The sequence below is a fragment of the Ambystoma mexicanum genome, chromosome 6p (genome assembly GCF_040938575.1).
Source record: "Ambystoma mexicanum isolate Mex_15411 chromosome 6p, UKY_AmexF1_1, whole genome shotgun sequence".
NCBI classification, from domain to species: Eukaryota; Metazoa; Chordata; class Amphibia; order Caudata; family Ambystomatidae; genus Ambystoma; species Ambystoma mexicanum.
In genome coordinates, this window is record NC_090935.1 from 366,268,321 (window position 1) to 366,295,150 (window position 26,830).

The following is a 26,830-nucleotide window of genomic DNA, read 5'->3' on the forward strand; positions in this document are numbered from 1 at the left end:
GTTTGTCGACGGACGTTCGACGCCCCGTGCCTCCCGCTTGAAAGGGAAGGCATTCAAGAAGGGCCGTCGATTCCCCGTCGCCGAACAGCGAGTTCCTCGACGTTTGTCGACGTCTCTTCAAGGAACTCGACTCCACCAGGTACATTGGGGGGGTAAAAACATTATAGGAGAGAATAAGACTTGCCGAGCAGTATATGGACTGGGCGGGTGCTATATCTTGTTTTACAGGTTGCCCAGGTGGGGGGGATCTCCACACTGAACTGTGCCTAGTGGTAGGGGCCAGTATTCTGCCTACTGCTCAACCATCTTGTTTTCTCTCCTCTCTCTATTGCTGGTTTCACTCTATTGGTCTGCGTGACATTGTACAGTATTGTTAATGCACTGTAATGAGCTCTAGGGTGGTACCACTTTAGGATTGTAAATATTTGCCATTGTAGATTTTGCCGGAGTACAAAGTGAGTTACTATGATAAATGTACATAACCTTAACTATTGATTATATAAAGACTGTGTTCTAACCAATACAGAGTGTGGATATTCCTTTGTGGGGACTTGGGGATACACTGTACTTAAGAACCAGCCTGCATCACCTCCTGAGAAGCTAGGCTTGATTGCTCGACCATTGCTACCGAATAGAGAATCTTGGCTGGGGTCTCCTGTGCCTCTCCTCCACCATATAGGGAGCGGAAGTACAGACACCCCCCACCGGTCGTTGAGGCCCGTCTCTCACAATCTATGCACAGCATGTGATCTAAGCAGATTCCACAAGCCTCAGAAGGGATACATTACTCACCGTAATTGTATTTCTGATGCTTGTATCTGCTTAGATTCACATGCGACCCACCCTTCCTCCCCTCCGAGAGAAGGCGCATGATTGCTTGTAGTCTTACCTTTCTGTCTATCTGCTTGGATTATCTGTACTCACGCTACTCCTCATGCTACTTCATGTCAGAAAAAATACAATCTGAGGATCCTAGACGGGTGAAGGATCTTGGGTACAGTGGACGTCACACTAGGGATAGTATTACTGGCACGCCCTGTGTTGACGCCCATTTTCGAGTTTCGAAAAACAACTGTAATACTCTGCAGCAGGCACAGCATGTGAATCTAAGCAGATACAAGCATCAGAAATACGATTACGGTGAGTAATGTATCATATATATATATATATATATATATATATATATATATAGGTTGCGGGGGGTTTCCCCCCGCATATATGTAACAATTGACCTTCACAATTCGGTCAATTGTGCAAAGGTCAATTGTAATTCGAACAATTGTAGTTCGAACAATTTTATACATCCCAATTTGCTTCTCTGTATCAGGGGAACGGGATCTTCGCTTGTCCCTCCCCTTAACCCAATTAGCTTTTTTGTTTTCAAGTCGGATTTGGTCTTTTTGCACCACTTTAGTATTGGTTCTCTTCCGACTTTCTCTTCTGAGCTTCTTCACAGGTGATTTGACATTAGATGGTAACCTGTAGTTACTTTCCAATTCTTGCTCTTTTTTCATTTTTTTTAGTCGGTCATTCTTTGTGATTTTGGCACAGTTGGAGTCATCATTGGAGTCTTCGTTGCCTCATTCCCTTGATCAAGCTCTCTCAAATCGTATCCCAAAATCAGGAGGTTTTCAGCCTCTTTGATTAGAATGTTCTGTACGATTGGAGAGGCTATATGTATAAGTACAGTCCCTGTGACCATTCTCACAAGGTTCAATTGTCCTCAGATCATCTGAGGTGAGTTGTCGTAGGTTTGGCACACAACTAAAAAAAGCTTAGCGTGGTGTTTCTGCTTAATGTTATTTTGCCTGGACCCTTTCCAGCCGAAAAACACAGCGACTCTTGATTCACTTGTTTATTGGCTTCTCGTTCCTTGTCGTGCTTCCGTTGTTCCTGTATCTACCACAAGTCCGATGACCCTCCTTGCGTCTTGGGCTTTGGGTATTGAAGGTGTCAGGCTTCCCACTGTGCCGATCAGCCGGTGCTGTAATCTTAAGAGTTTGTAGAGGACTGTTTTGTAAGGAGTGTTGCTCCTCGTTCCTCTTTTTAGGAGCTGGTGTTGTAATGTTAACCATGCTCTTCCTCTTCTCCAGCATGGGGTCTGGCATGGATTCACATGCTCATGAATATTCCCAGTCGTCAGGCTGGGAATCCTCGGTAAAGAAAAAACCAGTATCAGTTTCGTTTCTGATCTGTCTTTCGTAGTAGTAACCAATCACTGGTCTCTGCGTCAGACTGACCACAGCCAATGACTGCCCTCTACCTAAGCACCGCCTCTGGCAGCCATCTTCAGATTTTTACCGCACGTTCATGTGTTGGGATCCTTGTGCTATTGCTCTCGAGCGTTAGTGCTATTTTTTCACGTTTTTTCTCAAAAACTTCGGTTTTTTTCGGTCAAAAGAGCCTCAAGCTCCATCGTCTCTCCATCCGATCAACGGGGACCCGTGTCGGATTCGTCTGCGCCCCTCAAGGGTGAAGATTTCGTCGAGCTACGTTTTGGAGGACTCCAGAAGCTTCTCAGGCCCGGACATGGCCCAGGAGAAGGGAAGCTCGACGCCCGGAAAGCTGTTCAGGGTCTGCCCTGGATGCCAGCTGCAGAACGTCTTTAAGGAGGACGAACACTCCTTTTGTCTCTACTGCTTACATGAGGACAAGACGCACGTGGAGAAGGACTGTGCGTTTTGCGGCAATATGTCGGAGCGGACCATGAAGGACCGCCACCAACGCCTCGCCAACTGGCTGGAAGGGAAGAGCCCGTCAGGCGAGAAGAAGAGGAAGAAATCCGAGCGGTCTTCTAAGACCTTTGAGGACGCACCGGCGACGGGGGTCCAATACAAGGCCAAGCACCGCGAGTCCGCTGGCACCGGGAGCGCCGAACGGTCGGGCTCTACGGGCGCCAGGCAGGGCGCACCCTCCCCGGCACCTTCAGCCACGAGCCAACGCTCTGGGTCGGGTAAGAGGAAGGGCGAGCACCCGGCGAAGCTCCTGGAGAGGCCCCGGTCGAGCTCGAAGGCCCCATCGGAGGGGGAGCGAGGCAGTGTCCCCCCCCCCCCCTCAAGGATAAGGCGGTGAGCGCACCTAAGGTGGTGAAGGCCTTAATCCATCTGGCCAAGCCCTCTATCGATACTGCCGCGGCGGCCCTGGCTCAGCCTGTGGAGGCTACACCAGTGGTGGCGACCTCGGGGCTTAGAGTCTCCCTGCCACCTCGGAGGGAGTCTTCTTTTGTGCCCATCGATAGGACCCCCGTGAAATCCCCGGCGGGGAAGAAAAAGGGGGGGGGGGCAGGGCGTCGTCGTAGATTCTGCCTCAGAGGAAGAGCTGATCGAGGTCTTAAGCCACGGCCTTGGCGTGGATGAAGACCGGCCCGTCGGGATGGATCCCGACGCAGGTGACGACGACAGTGTCGAGGCTGACGACGGGGCCCCTGATCGCCCGTCGGATTCCCCTCTGCCAGCGCCGCAAGACAACTTGGCGGCCATTTTGTTGGCTATACAGTCCTTATGCTCAGAGATAAGGACGAGACTACCGTTGCCGACGGAGGAACCTCTCCCGTCGGCGGATCCTGAACCGGGACCTTCGGGTGTTCCACCGCCCAAGAAGAGAAGGATTCACCCTCCACCTCCTTTTCAGCCGTCGCGACCCGTCCAGCCCTCCTCCCGGTCCACCCGAGGGGATGATAAGGGGACTGACACGGCAGCGACGGGTACGGACGACGAGGTATACGACGAGGATCTCCCGTCGTCACCTCCCACCAGGGCTTCTCCGCCCGACGAGATTGGATCGTTCCACTCCATGATCGCCAGGGCATCCAAGCTTTTCCAGCTCTGCCCTGAGGAGAAGAAAAAGGAAGGATTCCTTTATCAACGGCGCGAGGCCCAGAGGAAGACGGTCCTCGCGGTGCCTCTACTGGACGACATTTGGGATGAGGGCCTCGCCCTCCTCAAGAACCCTTCCACGACGCCAGCTAGAAGAGACCGGTACGAGAAGAAGTACCGGGTCCCGGACGCGGCCCCCCTGTGCCTCCGGGCGCAGCCTACCCCGGACTCCGTCGTCTCCGCGGCAGCCAGGAAGAAAGCGGGGGGGGTGCGGCCTCCACATCGACTTCCCCACCGGACGGCGAGGGAAAGAAATTGGACGCGATGGGACGATGGGTCATCTCGTCGGCAGCGACGACGATTAAAGCGGCCAACGCCTTGGCTATCGTGGCCCGCTACGACAGGGAGCTATGGTACAGACTGGCTCCCCTGCTGGACTTCCTACCGGACGACAAGAGGGCGGATGCCCTGGAGATCCTACAGGAAGGTGAGGTGGCGTCGGACCACGCCATCTCTATTGCGACGGACATCGCCGACACTGGGTTTTGCCAGTTGGGCAACGGCGTGTGCCTTAGGCGGCGTGGATGGCTCAAGGCTATGGACTTCCGTGAAGACGTACAGACCAGAGTCCTGGACATGCCGTTCGATGGGAACAACCTGTTTGGGAAAACAGTGGACGATTCCCTACAGGCCATTAAAGCGGACACTGAGACGGCCCGGGCCCTTGGGGTTCTGCAACGACAGACGCCCTTTCGGAGCAGCGGAGGCAAGGGCGCCTCCAAAGGTTCCGGCGGCGGTTTCTCCACCTACCGTCAAGCGGCCCGCTCGTTGTCTCAGGAGGCCTACAGAGGACGAGGCAAGTCTGGCGGACCCCGCCGTCGTCGCCAAGGAGGTGAAGGCGGCAAAGCCTCGTCGAAACAGGATTGAACCGGCCGTGGGGTCGGGCCCCCACCGAAGCACCCCGGTGGGAGGCCGGCTGGCGGGCTTCGTCAGCGTGTGGGAGTCCATCTCCACCGACCGTTGGGTGCTGGACGCCTTAGCCCGGGGCCACGCGCTCGAGTTTCAAAGAAGGTGCCCTCGCGTCCCCCCCGTGGCCAGGAAAGAGCTTCACGTCCCTCAGCTTCTCCTGGAGGTAAAGGCGTTGCTCAGGAAGGGCGCCATCGAACTCGTCCCAAAGAGGCTTCGGGGCTCCGGAGTTTACTCGAGATACTTCCTCGTGAAGAAGACGGGAGGATGGCGCCCCATCCTAGACCTGCGACGTCTGAACAAGTTCATCAAGGCGCAGAAGTTCCGGATGGTCACCCTCCAGCACGTCCTGGGTCAGCTGGAGGAAGGAGATTTCCTGTCGTCGTTGGATTTGGAGGATGCCTACTTCCATATTCCCATCCTAAGGGGGCACCGAAAATTCCTCAGGTTTGTGGTCCAAGGGCGTCACTACCAGTTCAAAGCCCTCCCCTTCGGACTACGGTCGGCACCCAGGGTATTTACCAAGTGCCTTGCACCGGTGGCGGCGCAGCTGCGCCGCGAGGGGATCCACGTCTACCCCTACCTGGTCGACTGGCTCATCCGAGCCAAGACGAGGGAGCTCGCCGTGGAGCACACGGCAAGGACCGTCCAACTTCTCACGGACCTGGGATTCTCCGTGAATTACGCCAAGTCCCACCTGGTACCCGCGCAAAACGCACTGTTTCTGGGAGCGAAGCTCGACACAGTGTCCCTTCTGGCCTCCCTGTCGGAGGAAAGGACCAGGTCCATCCTGGGCAAGGTACAGCGGATGTTGGTTTCCGACGCGGCCAAGGTGAGGTCCATCAAGTCCCTCCTCGGAATGTCTTCTTGCATCTACCTCATTCCCATGTGCAGGCTCCGGGTGCGCCCGTTGCAGGAGTTCCTGGACGCGCGCTGGATCCAAACGACGGGCGGCTTCGAGGAGAGGATCACACTCGACGAGAGTTTCCGCCGAGCAGTCAGGTGGTGGGGCACCCGCGCGCATCTGACGGCGGGCATGGACTTCCAGACCCCAGACCACCAGGAGACAGTGACCATGGATGCCTCCCTGGAAGGGTGGGGAGCGCACACCGAAAATCTGCACGCGAGAGGCCTCTGGCTCCCGACGGAGAAGTCCCTCCATATCAACGTCCTGGAGCTCCGTGCAGTGTTCTGGGCCCTCAGGTCTTTCCTTCCGTCCCTCAAGGGCAAGGTGGTGAGGATCTTCACCGACAACACCACCACCATGTTTTACATCAGGAAACCGGGCGGAACCAGGTCCCCAGCACTGTCCAAGGAGGCGCAGGACCTGTGGCATTGGGCCGTCGCCCAAAGGATGTTTCTGGTACCGTTTCATCTGGCAGGGATAAAAAACACCATCGCCGACTCACTCAGCAGGGAGCTGCGCTCGTGCCACGAGTGGGAACTACGGCAGGATCTAGTGGATCGCCTCTTCCGACGGTGGGGCACACCCCAGATCGACCTGTTCGCGACGGCGACGAACTCCAAGTGCCGGAGGTTCGCCAGCAGGTTTCCCCAGGCGAGGACCATGGGCGATGCTTTCTCGTTCCCCTGGGAGGGCCTGTTCCTCTACGCGTTCCTTCCTTTGCCACTGCTAATCCGGCTCGTCAACCAGCTCAAGAGGTCACGGTGCAGGATGATCCTCGTCGCACCTGCGTGGCCGAGGCAGATATGGTTCCCGGACCTTCTGGACTTATCAGCGTCCCCGCCAATCAGGCTGCCGGTGGACGCGGATCTACTCTCCAGGGAAGGAGGCGCCATCCTCCACCACGATCCGAAATCGCTGAACTTGCAGGCCTGGTTCCTGCAGCGCTAGAGTTTGGAGGATACGACATACCGGCCGACTGCAGAGAGGTTCTTGCAAAGGCCAGGGCGTCCTCGACTCTTAAATGCTACGGACACAAATGGAAGAGGTTCTCTGTCTGGTGCCACGCACAGAAGATTAACCCTCTACGGATTACGGCTCCCCAAGTACTGCCGTACCTGCTGACGCTGGGTGGTCTCTTGTTGTTCTAATCTTTGCCTTTTACCAACTTCTAAAAGTATTCTAAATGTCAACAGTAAGATATTACTGTCCCCAGCACCCTACTTCCTGAAGTCACCTGTAGGTTGTGTCTGTGGGCCATCCCAAAAGGGTATCTACTGATTTAGGGATATTAAGAGAGTATATTTTATGAAGTGTATTTAAGTGTTACTATTATATTGCTCCCTTCCTAAGAAGGCTTATTCTAACTGACTGATAAACTAATCATTGTTTATTCAAGAAACCTTGAGTGTAAGAGTTTATTTGAATACCTGTAAATGTAAATTTCTTTGTAACTCCACTATAGCTCACATTTACCCCTCTTGAGATAAGCCTGGCTGCTCAACACGCTACCAAAACTGTGTAGTACAAGATTATACTAAAGGTTGGGTGTCCTATACCTATTGTCAGAGTTGTGTGTAGTGGTCCCAGAGGGTACTACATACAAACTTTGCCTAACAACCCCTACAAAGCTTAGTCTACCGTCTTCGGATAAGCCTGTGAAGGAGAGGTCCTCTCGTGGCTCCTCGCATTCCCCGACGATGGCCAACACAATTACTTTGTAGACTACTGCTTCATTCTCAAAGACATCCACTTCCTCCAAGACCACAACTTGGTCAAAAGAGGGGGCCTGGCGACGAAGGTGGTTCGTCAAAAGAGGGGGCATGGCGACGAAGGTGGTCTCTACGGTCACAACAGCGGCCACCCCACAAGTGACCCTACCACCACAGCCTAGGGCTGCTGTGGCAGCGACATCAACGGCAGGGACGCCAACAACATTCTTTGGTGCCCCGGTGATGGAGACTGTTCCTATAGTCGCCCCACTCCCAAAGCAGTCGGAGAAGGACAAGGACAGACTAACGCCTGCTCACCCCCTAGCATGATGATGGGGAGCTGGGCCAAAGGATGTCATCAAGGGAGCCGGTGCACAGCTACACGTGCCCCCACAACGACAACTTGCCCAAGGACTACAACTCGGACCACGGCTATGAGACATTGTCCATAGTGGGATCTCCACGGGATGAACCCATGTCACCACCTAGCCCATGAAAGTGCAATGGCAAAGACTGCCTGCTAAACCTGTGACTGCTTCGGCCCGGAGTCCCTCAATGCGTCGAGGAGCCTGTCCAGGCCGAAGCATAAGTCGAAGGTCGCAGCTTGCCCGAAGTGTCAACCGACACCCCCGTCACCTCCACATCAGACCTGGTCTCTGGTGGTTGAGGAGCCCACGAAAACTGGTAGGGATACGGACACTTCGGCAACTCCTACCGATGAGTCAGAGGACTATTTGGCAGCAGACATAGAGCCGTTGGGTGCCGACGAGCCCACCAGGGCTTCACCACCTCATGAGTTAGGCTCCTTTCATGCCATGATGTCAAGGGCCCTTTACCCCTCTTCATATTGGTGCTGAAGGAGACGAAGAAGGGGTTCCTCTTCCCACACCGAGAGTCCTGGCGGAAGACTGTCATATCCACCCCGCTGCTGAATGATGCCTGAGAGTAATGGCATCTGGCTTAATGAATACACTGAGTACCTCTCCTCCCAAGCGGGATAGACTGGAATAGAAGTACAGTGTTCAGGACTCGGACCCCACGTACTTGAGGTCACAGCCTTCTCCTGACTCTTTGGTCTTTGCCGTGCCAGGAAGCGCTCAATGAACCAGTAGTATTCGGCCATGGTGCCCCATGACCAGGAGAGGAAGAAACTGGATGCGATGGGCAATTGCATCATCTATACTGCAGCCTCCACCATCAAGTCAGCCGGTTCCCTGGCCATCTTATTCTGCTACGACACGAAGCTGTTATCCGCAGGGAACTATTTTGGACTTCGTGACGGAGAACGAGCGGGTCGCAGCCCTGGCCCTGTTCCAGGAGTGTGAGCTGGCGAAGGACCACGCCATCACGGTGGACTTGGACATCGCGGATACTGCGTTCCACTAGATGGGCAATGGGGTGTCCCTTCGTCGACCTAGATGGCTGAAGGCCACCAACTTGAGGGTGGATGTCCAGGCCAAGGTGGTGGACATGCCCTTTTCATGGGGCCAGCCTTTTTGAAGGCAATGGACGAGTGTCTGCAGAGACTGAAGCGGTGACAGGGTGCTCGCTGGGAACATTGCAACAGCATAGGTTGTCGTCCTTTGGATTGTCAAGAGGGATGTCCGGCCAGTGCACCAAGGGCTAGAACACCCCATATCGGCAGCTGAGGGCAGTATCGGCAGAACGCAGACGCCCAATCCGACTTGAACCGGCCGTGGACCCATGCTCCCACTTGCACTCCCCAGTGAGAGGCCGACTATCAAATTTCGTCAGCGAGTGGAAGGCGATCACCACGGACAAATGGGTGCTGGATTTTCTCAGTCAGGGGCACACTTTGGAGTTCAAGTGCAGGCGTCCTCTAATTCCTCATGGGGCTCGTCAAGAGCTACGCATGGCACAGCTGCTGCAGGGGGTCCAAGCCATGTTAAGAAAGGGGGTAATGGAGCCCGTCCCCCACTGCCTCTGGGGCTCCAGAGTGTACTCCAGATACTTTCTGGTGCAGATGTAGTTGGGAGAGTGGAGTCCAATCCTAGACTTAAGAAGCCTCAACAAATTCTTAAAGTCCCAGAAGTTCTGGATGGTCATGTTGCAGAACGTGCTCAGCCAACTGGAAGAAGGGGGCTTCCTGGTGACGCTTGATCTGAATGACTCCTACCCTGGCGACGCTGGATCTGGAAGACTCCTACTTGCACATCCCTATCCACCGGAAACATCGGAAGTTCCTGCAGTTCATGGTCCAGCACCATCAGTTCAAGGCTGTGCCCTTAGGCCTGAAATCGACTCCAAGGGAGTTCACAAAGTGTTAACCTCTGGTGGTGCACACTTTCAACTCGAGGGCAGCCACGTCTACCCTTATCTGAATAATTGGCCCATCTGCTCCCACTCTCACGCACTGGTGAACCGAGACACGGCAGAAACCATTTGTCTGCTGACAGATCTTGGATTTTCCATTAATTATCTGAAGTCCTGCATGAACCCATTGTTGAGATGAATTTCTGAACTCTGACCTGGTGGGCAAAGGTTCAGAAGGCCAGCCTAGTTTCCTGGAACAGGGTAACCTTCTGGACAAGCCAGACCAATTAAGGAGTAGCATTGGTGGTGGTGAAGACTAGGTCTTAAGAGGGGTTAGGGTGACTGAAATACCTCAATGAGCACACAGAGTAAAGAATACTTACAAATCACTCCCAGTCAGGTGTGTATATATATTGAAAATACAAATACATGTATTCAAGGCCTTTGAGTTTCAACACAATAGTTAGTAACAATAACACTTTTAAACCAAAACAATCCTACTAAAATACATATATACAAGACCAAGTGGCCTAAAGGGTTAATGCACGAAATGGGTCCACAGCCTAGAAAAGTGAAGGAAGCAGGTAGTGCAAAGAGTCTTTAGGCAATTCTGCAGTAATCGCAATCCTAACTGAAAGGCAGTCCAGTCCCTAAGAAGAGGGGAGCTTATTGCTCAAATGTACTTGCAATGCTGGCGCACGCGGTAGTGCAGGTGGGTGAAAACGGGGTCTCTTGTAGGTTGTGTAGCAGCTCAGGAAGGTAGGTGAGGTGATGCAGAATAGGTTCCCACTATTCGTGGAGGGTCTCCCTGTGAGGGCAGAACAAGTTCCAGGAGTTGAGAATAGTTCGATAGCTCAGTCTATCTGTGGAAAGGAGAGGGGCCCTCAGGGGCCACGTGTACAAAAAAATGGATGGATGCGCTAGGGGCCATCGGTAAGGGTTGCAATTGCTCACCTACCCCTGGCGCATTCTGGACCAAACTTCAGCAGTCGAGTCCACTTCGATTGCAGGTTCAAATGCGGCAATTCTGCGGCTTTCAGCGACGAAGTTAGTGTTGATTCACAAATAGGACAGTGGCGATATCTCCACTCCTGGTGGATGGATCAGGCCAGTTTCACTGTAGCAGGTTTCAGGGCACTGGGCGACACAGCTGCAAGGCACCTGCAAAGTTCATCACCACGGCTGGATGACACGGTAACCGTGTGTACTCTGGTTCGGGCGCTCTTTACACCATACCTGGGAACGCACAGTGTTCGAATTTCGGTGTGAGTGCCGTGACCACAAAGCTTGTGATGTACCAAGTTTCAAGGGCCTCCTCGAAATGGCGGCGGTATCAGAACAAAGGTCCTGCGCAGGCTGGTTAGCCCACTGGTTGGCCCAGGGACACTTCCGAGATGGCTTACGTGCAGGGTTTGTTGAAGGTAACGCAAATAGTTGCTCCCACTATTCCAAAGCGTCGAAGCGTCTTCGCAGATATTCTCGTTCGATCAGATGCAGAGGGGTCCAGCGGGACGACAGCGGGTTCAGGGTGCCAAACCTTCCAGCGGGTAACTAGTGGTTCCTCGACTCTGGTTTCTAAGTTTCAGGATACTTGGATCCTATCCTTCGTTCAGTGAGAACTCAAGAGATCAACATGTTTTGGAGTCTTCTCCTATCCACTATCTCCTTCGTGCCAAAATGAAGACGACCCAATGGGAGATCTGCTCACATACAGGCACACCATACGTGGAACAATCATGGACCATGGTGGTCCTAGGCATTCGCAGTACACCAGACTCTCTGGCACCCAGGATGTGGATTGCAACTAGACAGTCCAGCCCACATCTTTGGGGCTCACACACAAGACATGAGGAAGCCTGCGAAAGCTTGGCTTTTTGTTGGAGAATGCATGCCCAAATAAGGACTGACCCGGGTCGGCTTGTCCTGGGGAAGTGGGGAAGGTGAAGTGGCAAGATGGCCAAAGGACAGGACAAAGAACCTTGTGGCATGGCCATTTTGGAGCCAGGCCACCTATTCGTGCCAAACGCAGTTTACCTGGCAGCAAAGGGTTAAAAATATATGAAAAGATAAGCTGCCACCAGCCCTGTCCAAGGCATAGCTGTACTTCTAAAAAATCTTTCGAGAGCGTCTAAGGCCTTTAGGAATTTCAGAAAGACCCAAGTGCATTATACTGTAGTGCACTTACAACATGTTGCAGAAAAGTTGCAATATTGGGGGCGTGGCTTGGAGCGCCATCGATGTGGTTGCTCCTCTGAAGCCGCCTGTGGGATGCCCGCTGCCTCTGTCAAATTCTGGCCGTTCCGCTGAGGCTACCGGGTCGCCAACACCATCTAAGGCGACCGGAACCTACACGGCACAACCTGGCCCAACATGATCTTCGAACGCAGGACGTTCTACCCGAATCCAGCCACCTAACCCTACCCCCGTCACCAGCCGAAGGAAACAAAATGGCGGCCACATCGGAGCCTAGCAGCATACTACGTGCCTCATGGTAACAAAGCTGTGGAGTGCCGAGGAGGAAGAGCGGATGGACGCCTGACTTTCCTCGGGGGCCCGCAAACCCGCGAACACAGAACCGCCTGGATCGTACCAGTGGCGACTGGAGTCCACGGCAGGGGCTTCTGCGGCGGCTCGTATGCTCGGCTGCGAGTGGGGTGCTGGAACCCTCTCTCTCCCCCCCCCTTTTTTTTCCTGAGTGGACTCGGGGCCCTGACGCACACATCGGGCCGTCCTGAACCGGATCTAGCCTGCTGAAGCGGCAGAGGCCCATTCAGCATTCACCCATGGTCCCCCCCCCGGCCCATCACTTCCTGGGGCGCCCCGGCCCATCCACCCACCCAGTGACCTGGAACACTGTGGGGAACGGCTGCTCCCCGCCAGCTTCTCCCCTACGTTCGGATACTCCTTGACAGCTAGCGGCGGAAGCACACGACCTACTGCCCCAACAACTCTAGACTCTCAGGGACCAGATGGAGCTTGGAGCGATATTCACCCCTGGGGTCGTCGCCTACAATCCTAGTCCCCTCCGACTCTTCCGGCCGAGACCGCCCAGCACAACCAGCATGTCCAGGCAATCAAAAGTTAGCAAGGGCAAGGATATATCCACCATGTTCGCCACACCAGATAAAAGTAAGAAGCAAGATCCTCCTAAACTGACCCCACAGAAACCACAAGAGGACAGGGGATCCCTCGCTACTAAAGGGGACCTAATAGCATTCATGGCGGACATTAAGTTAGAGTTCCGCTCATGCCTTTCAGAACTTACCACCAAAATGGAGCAGACAGACCAGAGGGTTACGGAGGTCGAACAGAGACTCTGAGAAGTCGAAGACCAGACTCGGGATCACACTACCACTCTAGGGGAAATGCAGAGATCCATTAATTCCCTGCAACATAAATGCGAGATCCTGGAGTTTAAACACGAGGACCTTGAAAACAGGGCACGTCGCAACAACCTCCGCATTCGGGGGGTCCCAACCTCCGTCCCCGACAACAAGCTGACGGACTACGTGGGGAGCTTCTTCGAGGCTTTACTCCCGGACCTGGATAAATCTCAGCTCTTGCTAGACCCACAGCCTACACCCGCGCCGGGGTGTGGACTCGGATAACCCCCCCTCCCCCCCCAGATGTTATTACCAGGGTCCACTTCTTCACGACAAAAGAGGCAATTTCGGCGATCAGCCGCCAAGGGGAGGATATCACCTTCCAGGGCACTCCACTTCAGATTTACCAGGACCTCTCACTACTCACCCTACAGAAAAGGAGAGTACTCCCACCCCTGGCACTTTTCCTCCAGGACCAGCAGGTCCGCTACAGATGGTTGTTCCCGACGGCTCTGCAGTTCACATACAAAGGCACCCTGCGCCGGATTAGCCACCTGGAGGACGTGGAGAAAATCATGCACCCGACCTCGCCTCGAGAGCCCTCCACGCCGAACCCGGAGGGGGCTGGGGACCATGAACCACTCCCCTCCCCAAAGCCTAGACAATCGTCATGGTCGACAACACAGCGGAACAATAGAAGGTGATGATCAGAGGCGCTCCTGCGTCCCCAGATACTAACATCCTCCTAGCCCAGACTCGCTTGGCCTCACCTAAATTTGGAACCACCACCACCACCTCCCTCCTAAACTGATGAGCCTCGAAGACTGAGGCTGCGGGCCATACCCATGGCTCATACCCATTCCGAGGATACTTTCCACTTCTGGTTCCTTGGAAACCCACAGTACACAATACTCAATGGGACAGTTGGCGCTGTTGGCCAAGGGTGCGTCCGTACTCACAATGTCGGGCCACCCGTCAGTTAAAGTTGCGGCCCCCTGTTGGGGCCCCGTGTTAAAACCTCAAGCGCAGGATGATACTCTAAAGACTCACAGTGGAAATGGCAGTTGAATCACCAGCTCACGGCTCCCCCCCCAACCCAAGTAATAGAGAAAGTAAGGACATCAGACCACCAAATCCTGAGGCTTCTCTCCCTAAATTTTAATGGCCTGAACTCTCCTAACAAGCGGAAAGCAATTCTACAAAAACTCCAGGACGAAGATGCTGCGGTAGCCATGCTACAAGAAACTCATCTGCTGCCGGCGGATGTTACTCGGCTTAGCTCTCGGCTATTTCCGCTTCAATTTTTCGCCTCTGGAGCAAGCAAAAAGGGAGGCACTGCGATCCTTTTTAGAAAAACTTGAACCCGCAGGTTCTGGAAACGAAAACATGCCCGGAAGGCCGATATACAGCTGTCAAATGCCTCCTACTAGGAAACCTATATACCTTTATCTCGGTGTACGCCCCTAACACCAGTCAATCGCACTTTTATGACACCCTGGGCTCGTCTCTCGCCCGTTTCGTAGAGGGCCAAACGATAATCGGAGGGGATTTCAATGGGGTTCCTGACCCCACCAAGGACAGATCGCACCCCCCTGACTCCAATCGATTTTGCCCAAGCACTAAGCCTCCTCCAGCTGTTCAGGTCCTTGGAGATAGTAGACACATGGCGGGTGCTTCACCCCACCGAAATAGACTACTCATTTTACTCATTCGTTCACCAAACCTTTTCGAGGATCGACCTTTTCTTGACCTCCCCGCAAACCTTGGCCTTCATCAAGGAGGTATCCATCGGCACAAAAGTCATATCTGATCACGCCCCAGTGATCCTGGAACTCCGGGTCCAGAACACCAAACTCGATAATCTACGTGAATGGTCCTTATACGACCCGATCCTGAATGATATGTCTACAAGAGACAAGATCGCACAGGGGATAAGAAATTTCTTTGACGAGAATCCAGCCTCAGACACCTCGCTGGCGAATAACTGGGATGCCATGAAGGCAGTGATTAGGGAGCGGCCTATCACCGGGATAGGCGACGGACTCGGATAGCTCTGGAAGATGAGCTGAAGGAAGCTGAGGCAGTCCTCAGGGAAAAGGGTTGGTCCCCTAAGACGCAGCGAATCATACGCATGGCGAGGAAAAAACTAGAAGCCCACTATGCGGAACAAACCGCACTGCTGATGGCGAAAGCCAAACAGTCGTACTACGCAAAGAACAACAAGGCGAACAGATTCCTGGTGGCCAAATTGGCCAAGCGGAGGCGCATTAATACGCTCACCGGCCTGCGAGATCCCAATGGGGTCATACTATATTCAGAACCCGAAAAGCAACGATTAGCAAGAGACCATCTGACCCAAATCATGACGGCAACCCCACGGAACCTACCGCAACAGATGGAATACCTGCAGAAGGCAGCATTGCCCCGTCTCCCTGACACGATATAGGGCGAATTGGAGAAGCCCATTACAGAGGAAGAGGTTGAGGAGGCCATTAAATCACTTAAAACAGACGGCTTTTCAACCAGACTCTATAAACTGTTCAGATCCCAGCCGATTACCCCCCTAGTAACTTTGTTCAACTCCTTCAGGGAAACGGGATCAGTAACCCCATCGGTGCAGGAATCAACCACCATCCTCTTGCCCAAACCAGGAAAAGATCCGAGAAACCTGACCTCCTATAGGCCGATTGCACTTTTGAACATTGACGCAAACATATAATCCAAACTTTTGGCAAATCGCCTGAGTCGCGTCCAACCAGAGATCATCCACCCCGATCAGGCCGGCTTCATCTTACACCGCACGACAGGAGACAACATTCGGAGAACCTTGAACCTGGTAGACCTTGCCTCCCGGAACTCCCAGAAACTAGTCTTAATTCCACTGGACGCGGCCAAGGCATTTGATAGGGTGGATTGGGCGTTCATGACACACCCTGGGGGCCTTCGGCTTCGGGACAGCATTCCAACGATGATTCTCGCTAATTATAGCAGACCAAGAACCTTCCTGAGAATCAACGGGCACAGCTTGGCTCCGATCCCTCTGTCCTGCGGAACCAGACAGGGCTGCCCACTATCACCTCTGCTCTTTGCACTCACCATGGAGCCTTTTGCTCAGAGAATCTGGCGAAACAACCAGATCAAAGGCCCACAGAGTGGCCCTACGCAACACAAAATCGCCCTATATGCGGATGACGTACTGCTCACGATCTCGGAGGCCGAGTCATCCTTGAAACATGCGCTACAAGAAATAGCCAGCTATGGTGAGGTCTCAGGCTTTACAGTAAACTTTGACAAATCATCGGCCCTAAGAATCCCCCTCCGAACCTTACTACGGGGCTCCATACTGGGAGGGTTGGGGGTCCCAGATTTACAGGCATACAGAGTGGTGGCTCAACTAGCACAGGTCCAGGCATGGCAAAATACTACAAATCGCCCTAGATGGGTAGAACTGGAACAATCGCAAGTGCCCCTACCCCTGCGATTTTTGCCACACATCCCACCCCCCCTCAGAGCGCACTGGGGAGACCTCCTCCTATCAACCAAACATACCCTAAGCTCCTGGGACTGGGCGCTGAAGATTAAGAGTACCAAGAGGCCTGAGCCCACGATCCCCGGTCTTCCATAATCCGGCATTCTCACCTGGAGCACACCCCCACAACTTTCAGAACTGGATAAATGGCGGATTAGAGACTATAGGCCAGCTATATACGGGAGAGAGGCCCCTCACATTTGAGCAATGTAAGGAAAAGTTCCAACTCCAGGAAAGGGACAGATTCACCTATATCCAACTGCGCCACTGGTGCTCGCACCCTCAAACTCTGCAAGCAGCAACATGCCCTCCCACCACCCTGGAACTCACACTTGGAGATCTTCCAGCTCGTGGGAGAGTATACACTCTGTATAGGTGCTTCTTAGGTGACTTCCTGATCGCAAGAACTCGCTGCATGGCCCAGTGGGAGGCAGATCTGGGTCACCCAATAGACAACCAAACCTGGGTAGACATTTGGACCAGAACTCACGCCTCATCCACCTGCCGGCCAGGCTCCTTCTTTCATATGTGGAGGACTTGCCCAAAGATTCAGCAATTTTGGAAAACGTGTTTAGGAACCATCGCGCAAATCACCGAAACGGCGATCCCGCTAGAACCAGAGCCAGTCTTGCTGGGAGCCCCGATTCCCGTGATATACCCATGCTCCGGGACCAGATCGAAACTATTCACACTGTCTGCTAGCAGGGAAAATGGTGCTGGCCCGCTTCTAGAAGTCCCCGGAAGGCCCTCACATGCCCCAATGGTGGACTAAGCTTTGGGATATTTTGATTGCGGAGAAGGTGACAGCAGCGCAGGCGGGAACTATCCACCAACTTCAGAATATTTGGGCCCCAGTACTTGAATACGACCAGTGCTTCCCCGCTCTGACCTACAAACCCACCAGGGCTCGATGGATCCTGAAAGACCAAGTGATCCCTGAGGGAGACACATAGACTTTGAGACGCAAAATAAGCGATCTAGGAGGGAGGAATCCACCTCAGAGGACCGAGGGGAAGGTGGGACGGGGGGAGGAGATCAGGAGATCAGGAGGAAAAAAGGGCTGGGGATCAACATGCCTGAATGATTGTTGCTGAGAATGTTTTGTAATTATCAACCTGCCTTGATTTAAAATAAACAAGTTAAAAAAATAAATTAAAAAAGTTGCAATATTGACAAGGACTAAGGGAAACAAAGTCTCCCAGTACTGACTGTCTTTAAGGGCATGTCAGTTTCCCTATACTAAAGTGAGCAAAAAGTCCAGGGGAGTGCAGCTGAAGGCTGTGCTCCATTGGCAAAGTCAGATAAACAGCAGCAAAAAAATGGGGGTGCACAACTGAATGGAATACTTCACATAAATGGGAATCTTTCCCACCAGCCATCGCAGAATACTATGTTTATGGGCCCCATGTCTCCACCCGGTCGCTTGTCTGGCGACCCCCTCAGAGGAGAGGGTGACTGCCATCCTGGGGAAGGTGCAGCGCCTGTCGGCGCAATCCGCAACAGTGCAAGCCATCAAGTTACCATTGACCATGATGTCCTCCTGTATCCATCTCTTCCCAGACTGCAGATGAGACCTCTCCAGGGGTTTTTGGCCACACAGTGGCTGCAGATCTTATGCTCTTGGAGAGATAAGTTTGTCCTCAACGAGGAGTTCCAGGAAGTTCTACGATGGTGGGGGGTGCACCCACATATCATGAAAGGGGCTCCGTTTCAGGTCCCACCGTAACAGGAGACCGTTACCTTAGATGCATCTCTGGAGGGGTGGGAGGCCCACACCGGGAAATTGCATGCCAGAGGCCCACGGCTTCTGGAGGAAAAAGACCTTAACATCAATGTCCTGGAGCTTCAGGTAGTCTTCTGGATCCTCAAATCATTCCTGCCGTTGCTGAAAGGGATGTTGGTGAGGACTTCGTGGACAACACCATCATGTTCTACATCCTGAAACTGGGCAGGACATGCTCCCCAGTGCTTACTCTGGAAGCCCAGGCCCTGTGGCGCTGGCCCATTCTTCAGGACATGTTCCTTGTCCCTTTACACCTGGCAAGGCACTTAGAACACCATTGCAGACTCGCTCAGCAGGGAGTTGCGTTCTTGCCATCAATGTGAACTTTGCCAGAATCAAGCCTCTGTTCTCGTCCACGAGTGGGGCCAACCCAGGTTCGACCTCTTCTCCAGGGCGGCCAACTCCAAGTCCTGTAGGTTCGCCAGCAGTTTCCCACAGCTGAGGAGCCTAGGGGATGCTTTCTAATTCATGTGGGAGGGACTCTTTCTGTATGCTTTCTTCACGATCCCGCCCGTGCTTGGAGTGATCAACACACTGTGTCACTGCAGGATGATACTCATCACTCCGGCATGACTGCGACAGATCTGGCACCGAAACCTGCTCCGTCTGTCACTGGCTTTGTCCATCCGACTGCCTCCACTTCCCGCTCTTCTCGCCAGAGAGGATGGAACGAATCTGGACCACGACCCGGCTTTGCTGAGCCTCTGGGCCTGGCTCCTGCAGCCCTAGAGTTTGGTCATCACCTGCAGCTGGAATGTAGGAAGATCCTAGCCAAAGCCAGAACTTTATCGACATTGACATGGTACGGATACAAATGGAAGCGATACTCCATATGGTGCAGGGTTTCAGAAGATTACGCCCCCTGCATGTCACAACTCTGCAGCTCCTTCTGTACCTGCTTTCCCTGGCCAAGGCTGAACTGGCTCACGCCTCTATCAAGGTGCACCTGGCTGCCATATCCTGTTACGCCAGGTCGCCTGGTAAGCCATCCCTGTGGTCACACAGACTTGACAAGGAATTCCTCCAAGGCCTTTGCTGGACTTTTCCACCAGTGAAGACCCTTGCTCCAGCTTGGGAGCTCAATGTGATCTTGACAAAGCTCATGCCGGCCCCCATTTGAACCGATACATCAGGCCCCACTGAAATTTCTCTTGTTGAAGCACGCTTTCCTCGTGACTATAACTTTGTCCATGTGGGTCGGGGAGATCCAAGCCCTCTCTTGCAAGCAGCCGTACTTGCCCTTCCAGGCTACGAGGGTGGTGCTGCTGACCCACCCCACCTTTGTGCCGAAGGTTCAGTCAGAATTCCACCTCAATGAGCCGTATGTATTGCCAGTCTTCTTCCCGAACCCTTCTACTCTGGTGGAGAGAATGTTGCATCCATTGGACATTGTTCGTTATTTGAATTTTTATGTGACACACACAAAGGAGTTTCAGAAGACTTCACAACTGTTTATCAATTTTGGACATGTGAATCACGGGAAGGCCTTGTCGAAGGCTTCCATCTCCAGGTGACTGTCCGGCTGCATCATGCACTGTCATTGTCTTGCTAACGTTAAACCCAAGCTGGCAATACCCTTAGCCTTAACCTCACCCACAAAGGTAATATTGTGCTGCAACGCCCAATCCATTGCTCAATTTTATTCTTGGAGTGTTTGGTATTTTGAACAGTTGCAGAAATAGCAATGATGTAAAAGGTATGCATCACTTCATTTGTTATAAAAGGTGCCGCCTGCATTGTGCATCTTAGAGGAATGCTGTTGCTTCCCACACATGAATGTTCAGGGTCGTCCTTGCCCATTACTCCACTGTGAAAATGCACAGCCAAAGATTCCAAGAACATTATCCAGCTGTCTTTACTCTACAGATGTGTTGATTCCCAGGCAGAGTTTACAAATTTCACTTGTGATTTTGCCATATTTTAATGGCGTTCCAGTTCAAGGGATTGGAGGTACATCGGCTGCAGCAGGTAACTTCCCTTATTCCCATTTTGCTACTTGCTAGCACCAGAGCTGTAACCATGAGAAGGGGACAGAGTTCTTTTATTCAACATTTTTATAAGATGTGCCTATACCACTTGCATGTATTTCATATGTAAACTTTACCATTTGACAAGACCGGATATAGTTGGGTTGCATTCATATCACAGACCAGTCTAGGTGCTTCTCATAGAGTGACAGCTGACAGTTTGAGAGGAACCAGATGTTGACATTGAAACCAAAAGTCATTGTTCCAACCTTCTTTCACTTGTGGCCAGTTAACAGACCGCTTATGTTCTTATCACTTCCTCTAAAGATTTTCGGTCTTAACCGAAAGTAGACAATTAGCCGTAACAATTACCTCTAGTGCATGCAACTGTAGAACACATTCCTTCTCCAAATCTTGGGCAGCAGAGATCTGAAAACACTCTTTTAACTAACATAGATGACAGGCATGAATTAATAGAGAGGAAGAAATAACTTTCTAATTTCTGCAACCTTAAAAATGTCCTTATTATTAATGAGCCAAAATAGCCTAGTTTGTTGAAAGTGTGGAATCTGGTGAAGGTGCAAAGTCTGGCAGAGGTGGCGTAAAGTTGCGGGCGCACATGCACTTATTTGAGCCTAGGGCAGCAGAATGCCCAAATAAACCACTGTTTGGAGCCTAGATTCCGACCTGTGCATGCTGATATGACTGTACGCTTGTTTTAAAGTAAAATGCCCTTGTTTTGGCTGAAACAGTGGTGAAAACCTCCTGTATATTTTTTGTTACGAAGGGAAATCTTTAATTTTGTTAGCACTGCCACATTGAGGAATGCACTCTTGGTGCACTATATAACATGTACTGTTGATTCATTGCCTTTTATTTCAAAATGTTTGTGTTGGGAATATCAGAATGACCTCTGAATCGTAACATATTGGCATACCTAACAGACACCAGCCACAATAACTGTTCCTGCAATTCCAGTGAAAATGTATAAAGTTCACCAAATCTTTTGATGACTTATTCCTGGGCACTGGATAACTTGATTCCAAACCATGTCAACCTAATCCCACTGGAACCTGCCATATAAATAGATTTATCATATGACACCTGTAGAGAGTTTGTATTGATATGATTGTTTTCTTTCATATTTGCAGGCACCAAGAGGCAAGGATGAAATCCAACAGCTTCAAAAGCTTCTTTTAGATTATTTGGAGGAAAACACAGAGACTGATCCATCATTAGTGGTATGTTTCTTATAAATTAAATTGAAGGACTGCACTGCCATTTTCAAAAGCATAACTATGACCATTCACCTTTGTATGGCAAATGATTTTGGAAGCAACAAAAGTTACAAGTTATATAGTCATTTAATAATTGGTATGTCAATTTACTGAGATTTTGACTAAGAATTAAGGTGTTCTTGGGGGTAACCCCCCTGCCACAGATTCTCTTTCTACAAAAACAGCTCTCGGCACAGACTGGTCTTGGAAACCTTTTCATAACCACCAATGAGCACTCGGACATTTGACTCTGTTACTAAATAAGGAGTGATGTCAAAAATAAATGTGATGAGCCATACGATCCCCCAGGACCATTATAACTTTGCTCAGCTGTTAAGACGGGATTCGAAAATCAACCCTGGGCTGATGTTAGGGAGAATTCCCATGTCTGTGCTAATTCCCTTCAACCTTAGAGACCCCCAGCTCTTTTGCTGGACTTTAGGACTTTTTAATTTTAACCCTGAAGAGAGTGAGGCCTTTTTCTCACTCTCTCATGTGTTTTGACATATTTTGGATAATCTGTTTCCTTTGTTTTTGGTGTCTGACAAACTCCATAGGTATCTAATTTTTGTATGGTGACACACTGCACCCTCTGTGCAGCGTCATAGAGAAATCCTTTAGATTTCTCATAAGGTATAAATATATTTTCTTGTGAGAAGCACCGTTTCAAGAATAGTATAGTGAAATTGACTTTACTTACCTTTTCTCTTTGTAGGTCCAGCACACCCCATCTTTTGTGGAGTGCTGGGGAGTTACCTAGTAGCCCTTATTCTACTTAGTCATGTAAAAAAATATGGATGCTTGATAATCTGCTTAGAATCACATGCTGTGCATATAGTCCGACATCCAGTGGTAACTGCGGAGTATTGCATCTTGTCTTTCGGGGACCGAAAGGGGACGTCGGCATAGGCATGTCTGTAACACTATCCCTATCGTGACGTGTAGTGTACCCAAAATCCCTCACGGGCCGAGGTCCCTCAAATTGTTTTTTTCCGGCCAGATAATTGGTTGCCCTATAACAGAGCTCTTTCAAAAGAGACATTGTTTATCTTATACCAACTTGTCGGTTATTCCCGTTTAAATCACTTCGGTCACACGAAGACTGCGGGGAATTAGTCTATGGCTGTGGATTTTGGCGTCTAAGATCCGGCGGCTGGATTTTCCACATGGTTGGACCCTCTGGCCGCCCTGTACAGTAGGGAGAGTGGGGTCGGGGTGGCCATATTGTCGGTATGTCTTTCCTCCTTTCCCCTCTTTACCGTTTTGGTCTGGTCCTCTTTCCGTTTAGCTATGGAAAGGACTCCTTTTAGATTCTGCCCTTAGTGTAGGGTCAGAAATCCTTGGAAGGACGAACACAGGACGTGCAACGCCTGTCTCCCCCTAGAGCACGACGAAAAGCGGTGTGCGGCCTGCAAACGTCTTCAGCCTAGGACCCTTAAGGAGAGCCGTGTAAAGCAGTGGGTCAATTACAGTATGTCGTGGGTGGAACCCCCTTCCGCCACACCTACTGAGAGTGACGGGGGCACTTCGGATGACTAAACATCCATTACGGATGTTATAGTCCTTGAGGCGGACATTTCTAGGTCTGCCACACCCGTCCCCGATCCTTTAAGGCCTGACTCTGGTCTCGCTACAGGGACAACACCCGACGACAGGGCCGTACAAACGCATCACACTAAGACAACCCCTACTCCGGTTTTGGCGTCTTCGTTGAAAAAGGTGAAAGCGCCAACAGGGCCGCAGAAAATTTCAACGGTTTTCTTGGATCGCTCAGATCCAAAGCCTTCCCCACATCCGCAGCAGCGTCTTGCGACTAGGCAACCTAAATTAAGTAAGGGCGCTACTGTCATGATGCCTACCCCCAGGCATCCGGACCAAGCCCATCAGCCCCGGGAGCAGGCATCTAGACATTTAGTAAAACCCCCGCAGCCCCGGCTATGGGTATCTGGGTTCAGTCCTGGCGCCTTAGGCACCAGGCTCATAGTAGGATTCAGTCCTAGCGCCTGCCTAAGGTGCCAGGCTCATAGTCATTGCTTACCTGAGGCAGACCATGCTGCAAATTACTCCAATACAACATGAAGCCTGAAAGGGACTATTTTTCTACAGGGACTATTTTTTACTCGGGTGTGGTTCTAGGGACTTCTTAACTGGGACTACTTTTGAGGCTATTTAAACCACGCCCGACCAGCAACACACGCTTCATGTTATTCTGCATCCAGCAGCGTAACACTCACCGTGCCTGCAGCCTGCATCCAGTCTTCTGCCATGCCCGCCTCGAATCCGGAGCTCCTAAAACAAAGAGGAAAGAAAGGGACAAGGTTAGAAAACTGACTTATTTCTATTCCACACCTGATTCTGGATCCAGCTTGTCTCCGGACCTGTAAAGAACATCATTTCTGCACGCACCGCACCTCCAGCTGTAGCGCCGCGCCCTACTCACCAGTCTTCACAGCATCCTTCGGGTCGGCGCTGCCTCCATCCTTTCTTCACTGAACTTCGGCACCTAGGAGACAAAAGAAAACCACTAGGTGAGCCGAGGGAACCAACAAATATAATTCTTACCACCATAGACTTACCTGATTTTCCACCGGAGGCATCCTTTTGTGACTCTTCATATTTTCACATGCCGCATCTGTAAAGAGAGACAAAACAACACGTTTTCCACGTGCAACATTTACCGAACAGCGCCGGGAAATACAGACTCTTACCTGAGCGCCACCAGCTGCCACATGAGCATCTTTTCACAAGCCAGCTGCAAGACAAGAGAAGGGAGGGGAACAAGAGTGAACATCGGACATATTGAACTCTATGAACTTAATACTTACTGGTCCTCACCAGGAACCCTGAGCCTTCAAACCAGTGAAGTAACTGGAATCGACGCGCCCCTGCTAATCCACGCAGTATGGAGAGCTCATCTTTCAAGAATATAAGGTGAGATTGCTGTGAGGGCATTTCTGAGGTGATTAGTTGGGGAGAACTGTGGGGGTCCCATCACTTGAATCCACAAGTGGCTAAATCCATCTCTCCACTTGCAGGAGAATATTTCTACGGGTTAAGCAGACAAGATTAGGGGGGCAGATCCAGTCAGTCATCGCTGCACTACGCATCACGTGGGTGGAGACCGCAGCTGTCCGGGTCCGACCAACGCCCCTGTGGGAGCCAGGTGAGCGTAACGGCTACTCCTAAAACTTCACATGTCGAAGCGCGGAAATCAGACACTGCGACGGTCCCGAAGGCCGCGGTAGGCCCGAAAACTACGACTAGGCCTCTACCTGAGAAACCAACCACTAGGCCCTCTAGCGTCACGGAAGGTAATACACCTACCGATAGACCATCGGAGCAACTGTCTCATGCCGATTCGGCAATTATCGAAGACATCATCAAACGAATTACGGCGGTGGGTCTTACCCCGGTTCCGCCTAAAGTCATGGAACGACCCGCGGAAATATCTTTAGATGCGGTTTGGGATCCTGATTGTTACAATAAGTATGAAGATAGTCAAGAGCCTCTTTCCGACACCCTAAGAGACTCTTTTCGGCGCCGAGGGATGAAAAACAATGTTTTTCCACCGTAGGCCCGCCTTTGTCCTCTAAATGGACTAGAGAGAAATTCAAAGGGTGTATGGATCGGCTGGAGAAGTAGGGGTATAGCCTAACTTCCATTTTCCATCTCATTTTCAAGAAGATCAGTCTTCTGTCCCCTTCCAGCAGGAAGACATTTTCCAAATGGACACACATAGGGACATTTATAATGAAGAGGAAGAAGCTTCATTTCTGCAGAATTACGAGGAGGAACAGCAGGGTACGAGAGACAACTGGGAAGAAACCCAGCAGGAAGGAACAGACTCATGGACACAGCAAGATCACTACACTGATGTTTTGTGCCTCGATTCTCCTCCGTCCACTCCGGCTCTCCAGGCCTCACCTGTAGATGACCAAATGGCCTTCAACTCCATTTTGAAAAAAGCAGCTGAACACTTTAAAATCTCCACTCAAGAGGCTGTGCCTGAGCAGGATTTTGTAAAGGATATCCTTAAAGAGAAGCCTCCATCTAGCCAAGTCGTCCCCCTCCTTAATTCTATTAAGAGAAGGTTGGCCCCCTCATTGGTATCACCAGCTCAAACTCGGGCAGTGAACCCAAGAGTGGAAAAACTATTTTGCCCTTCCCCTTCCAACCCTCCATACATCAGATGGCACGCCATCCCAGATTCATTGGTAGTCACTACCACCCAAAAAAGGGCAGGAGTACCATTTGCCACGGGGGAAGCGCCTCCGGACAAGGAATCCAAAAGACTGCATGCTCTAGGCCAGGGATCCCCAACGTGTAGCTCGGGAGCAACATGTTGCTCGCGGCACCCTAAATTGTTGCTCGCCAGTTGCTCTGGGCCATTGTGTGGAGGACTAGAAGGAGGTGCTGAATGGATGAGACCTCAGTAGCACTGTAGTCAGTACAGAGTCCTGGACTGTGCAAGAATGTTGGCCAATGAGCCGCTGTGTTTCCAGCTGGCTTTTTTTTATACATGCAAGATTTGTGTTTGGTGCCACCATGCACATAATTTTACAGTAAATGTCCTTACTAGTTATGGTAGTCTCATTGCTAAAACCCTGTCATCTCCAGTTACTTTGCCCAGCTGATAAATGTATTAATGAGTACATTATTTGAACCATGTTTGTGTCATGGAGAAAATTGGCCTGTTCCGTTCCTTGGTACAGCTAGTATGAGCATAGTGGACAAGGAGGTGGTATGCATACCCAACTTTCCTTTTTTAAATAATGTGCATGCACACTTTCTGTACAAGTGAGGTTTGTTTGATGCCACCATATTTATCGACAACATTCATTTTGGTGTCACCTGTATTTATATTACATAGTGTCCTAGTGGAAAAATGGTAATCTTTTGATACTGTGCCCATCTGGCACACGGTTAATGGGCAGATACGGTAAATGCATGCCCACATTTTTCATAATTAATGTTCCCTGTATTCCAATCCAATTAAGTTATTGTTAACTTAAGGCAATTTTTTATGCCATTTTGAAACTATAAATCTGACCAGCAGTGTACACACCCCTCATTAAATCATGGTTCAGTTTTCTTTTTGAGATTCTACATTCTACATCGAACCATGGTGCATCCCTTTCTATAACCTGGAGCTCCTGAACTTGGGGGCATGGTTTGCCAATAGCTCTGTAATGGATAGTTTCTCCTAAAGACTCAAACTCACGCTTTCCTTTGTGGCCTCTGAACTGTACAACAGTTTTAAGAGAATATCTTTATTTCTTG

General features: G+C 51.3%; 1 protein-coding gene across 6 annotated transcripts in view; it reads left to right on the top strand.

Annotated features, from left to right (window-relative positions):
• Positions 1-26,830, top strand: part of NIPBL (NIPBL cohesin loading factor) — a 2,053,700-nt gene that overhangs the window by 1,194,039 nt on the left and 832,831 nt on the right. For all 6 annotated transcript variants that reach the window (XM_069627143.1, XM_069627142.1, XM_069627145.1 and 3 more), the window contains one exon: positions 21,425-21,514. In XM_069627143.1, coding sequence (XP_069483244.1) covers positions 21,425-21,514 — 90 coding nt within the window. The remainder of the gene's footprint in view (positions 1-21,424; positions 21,515-26,830) is intronic.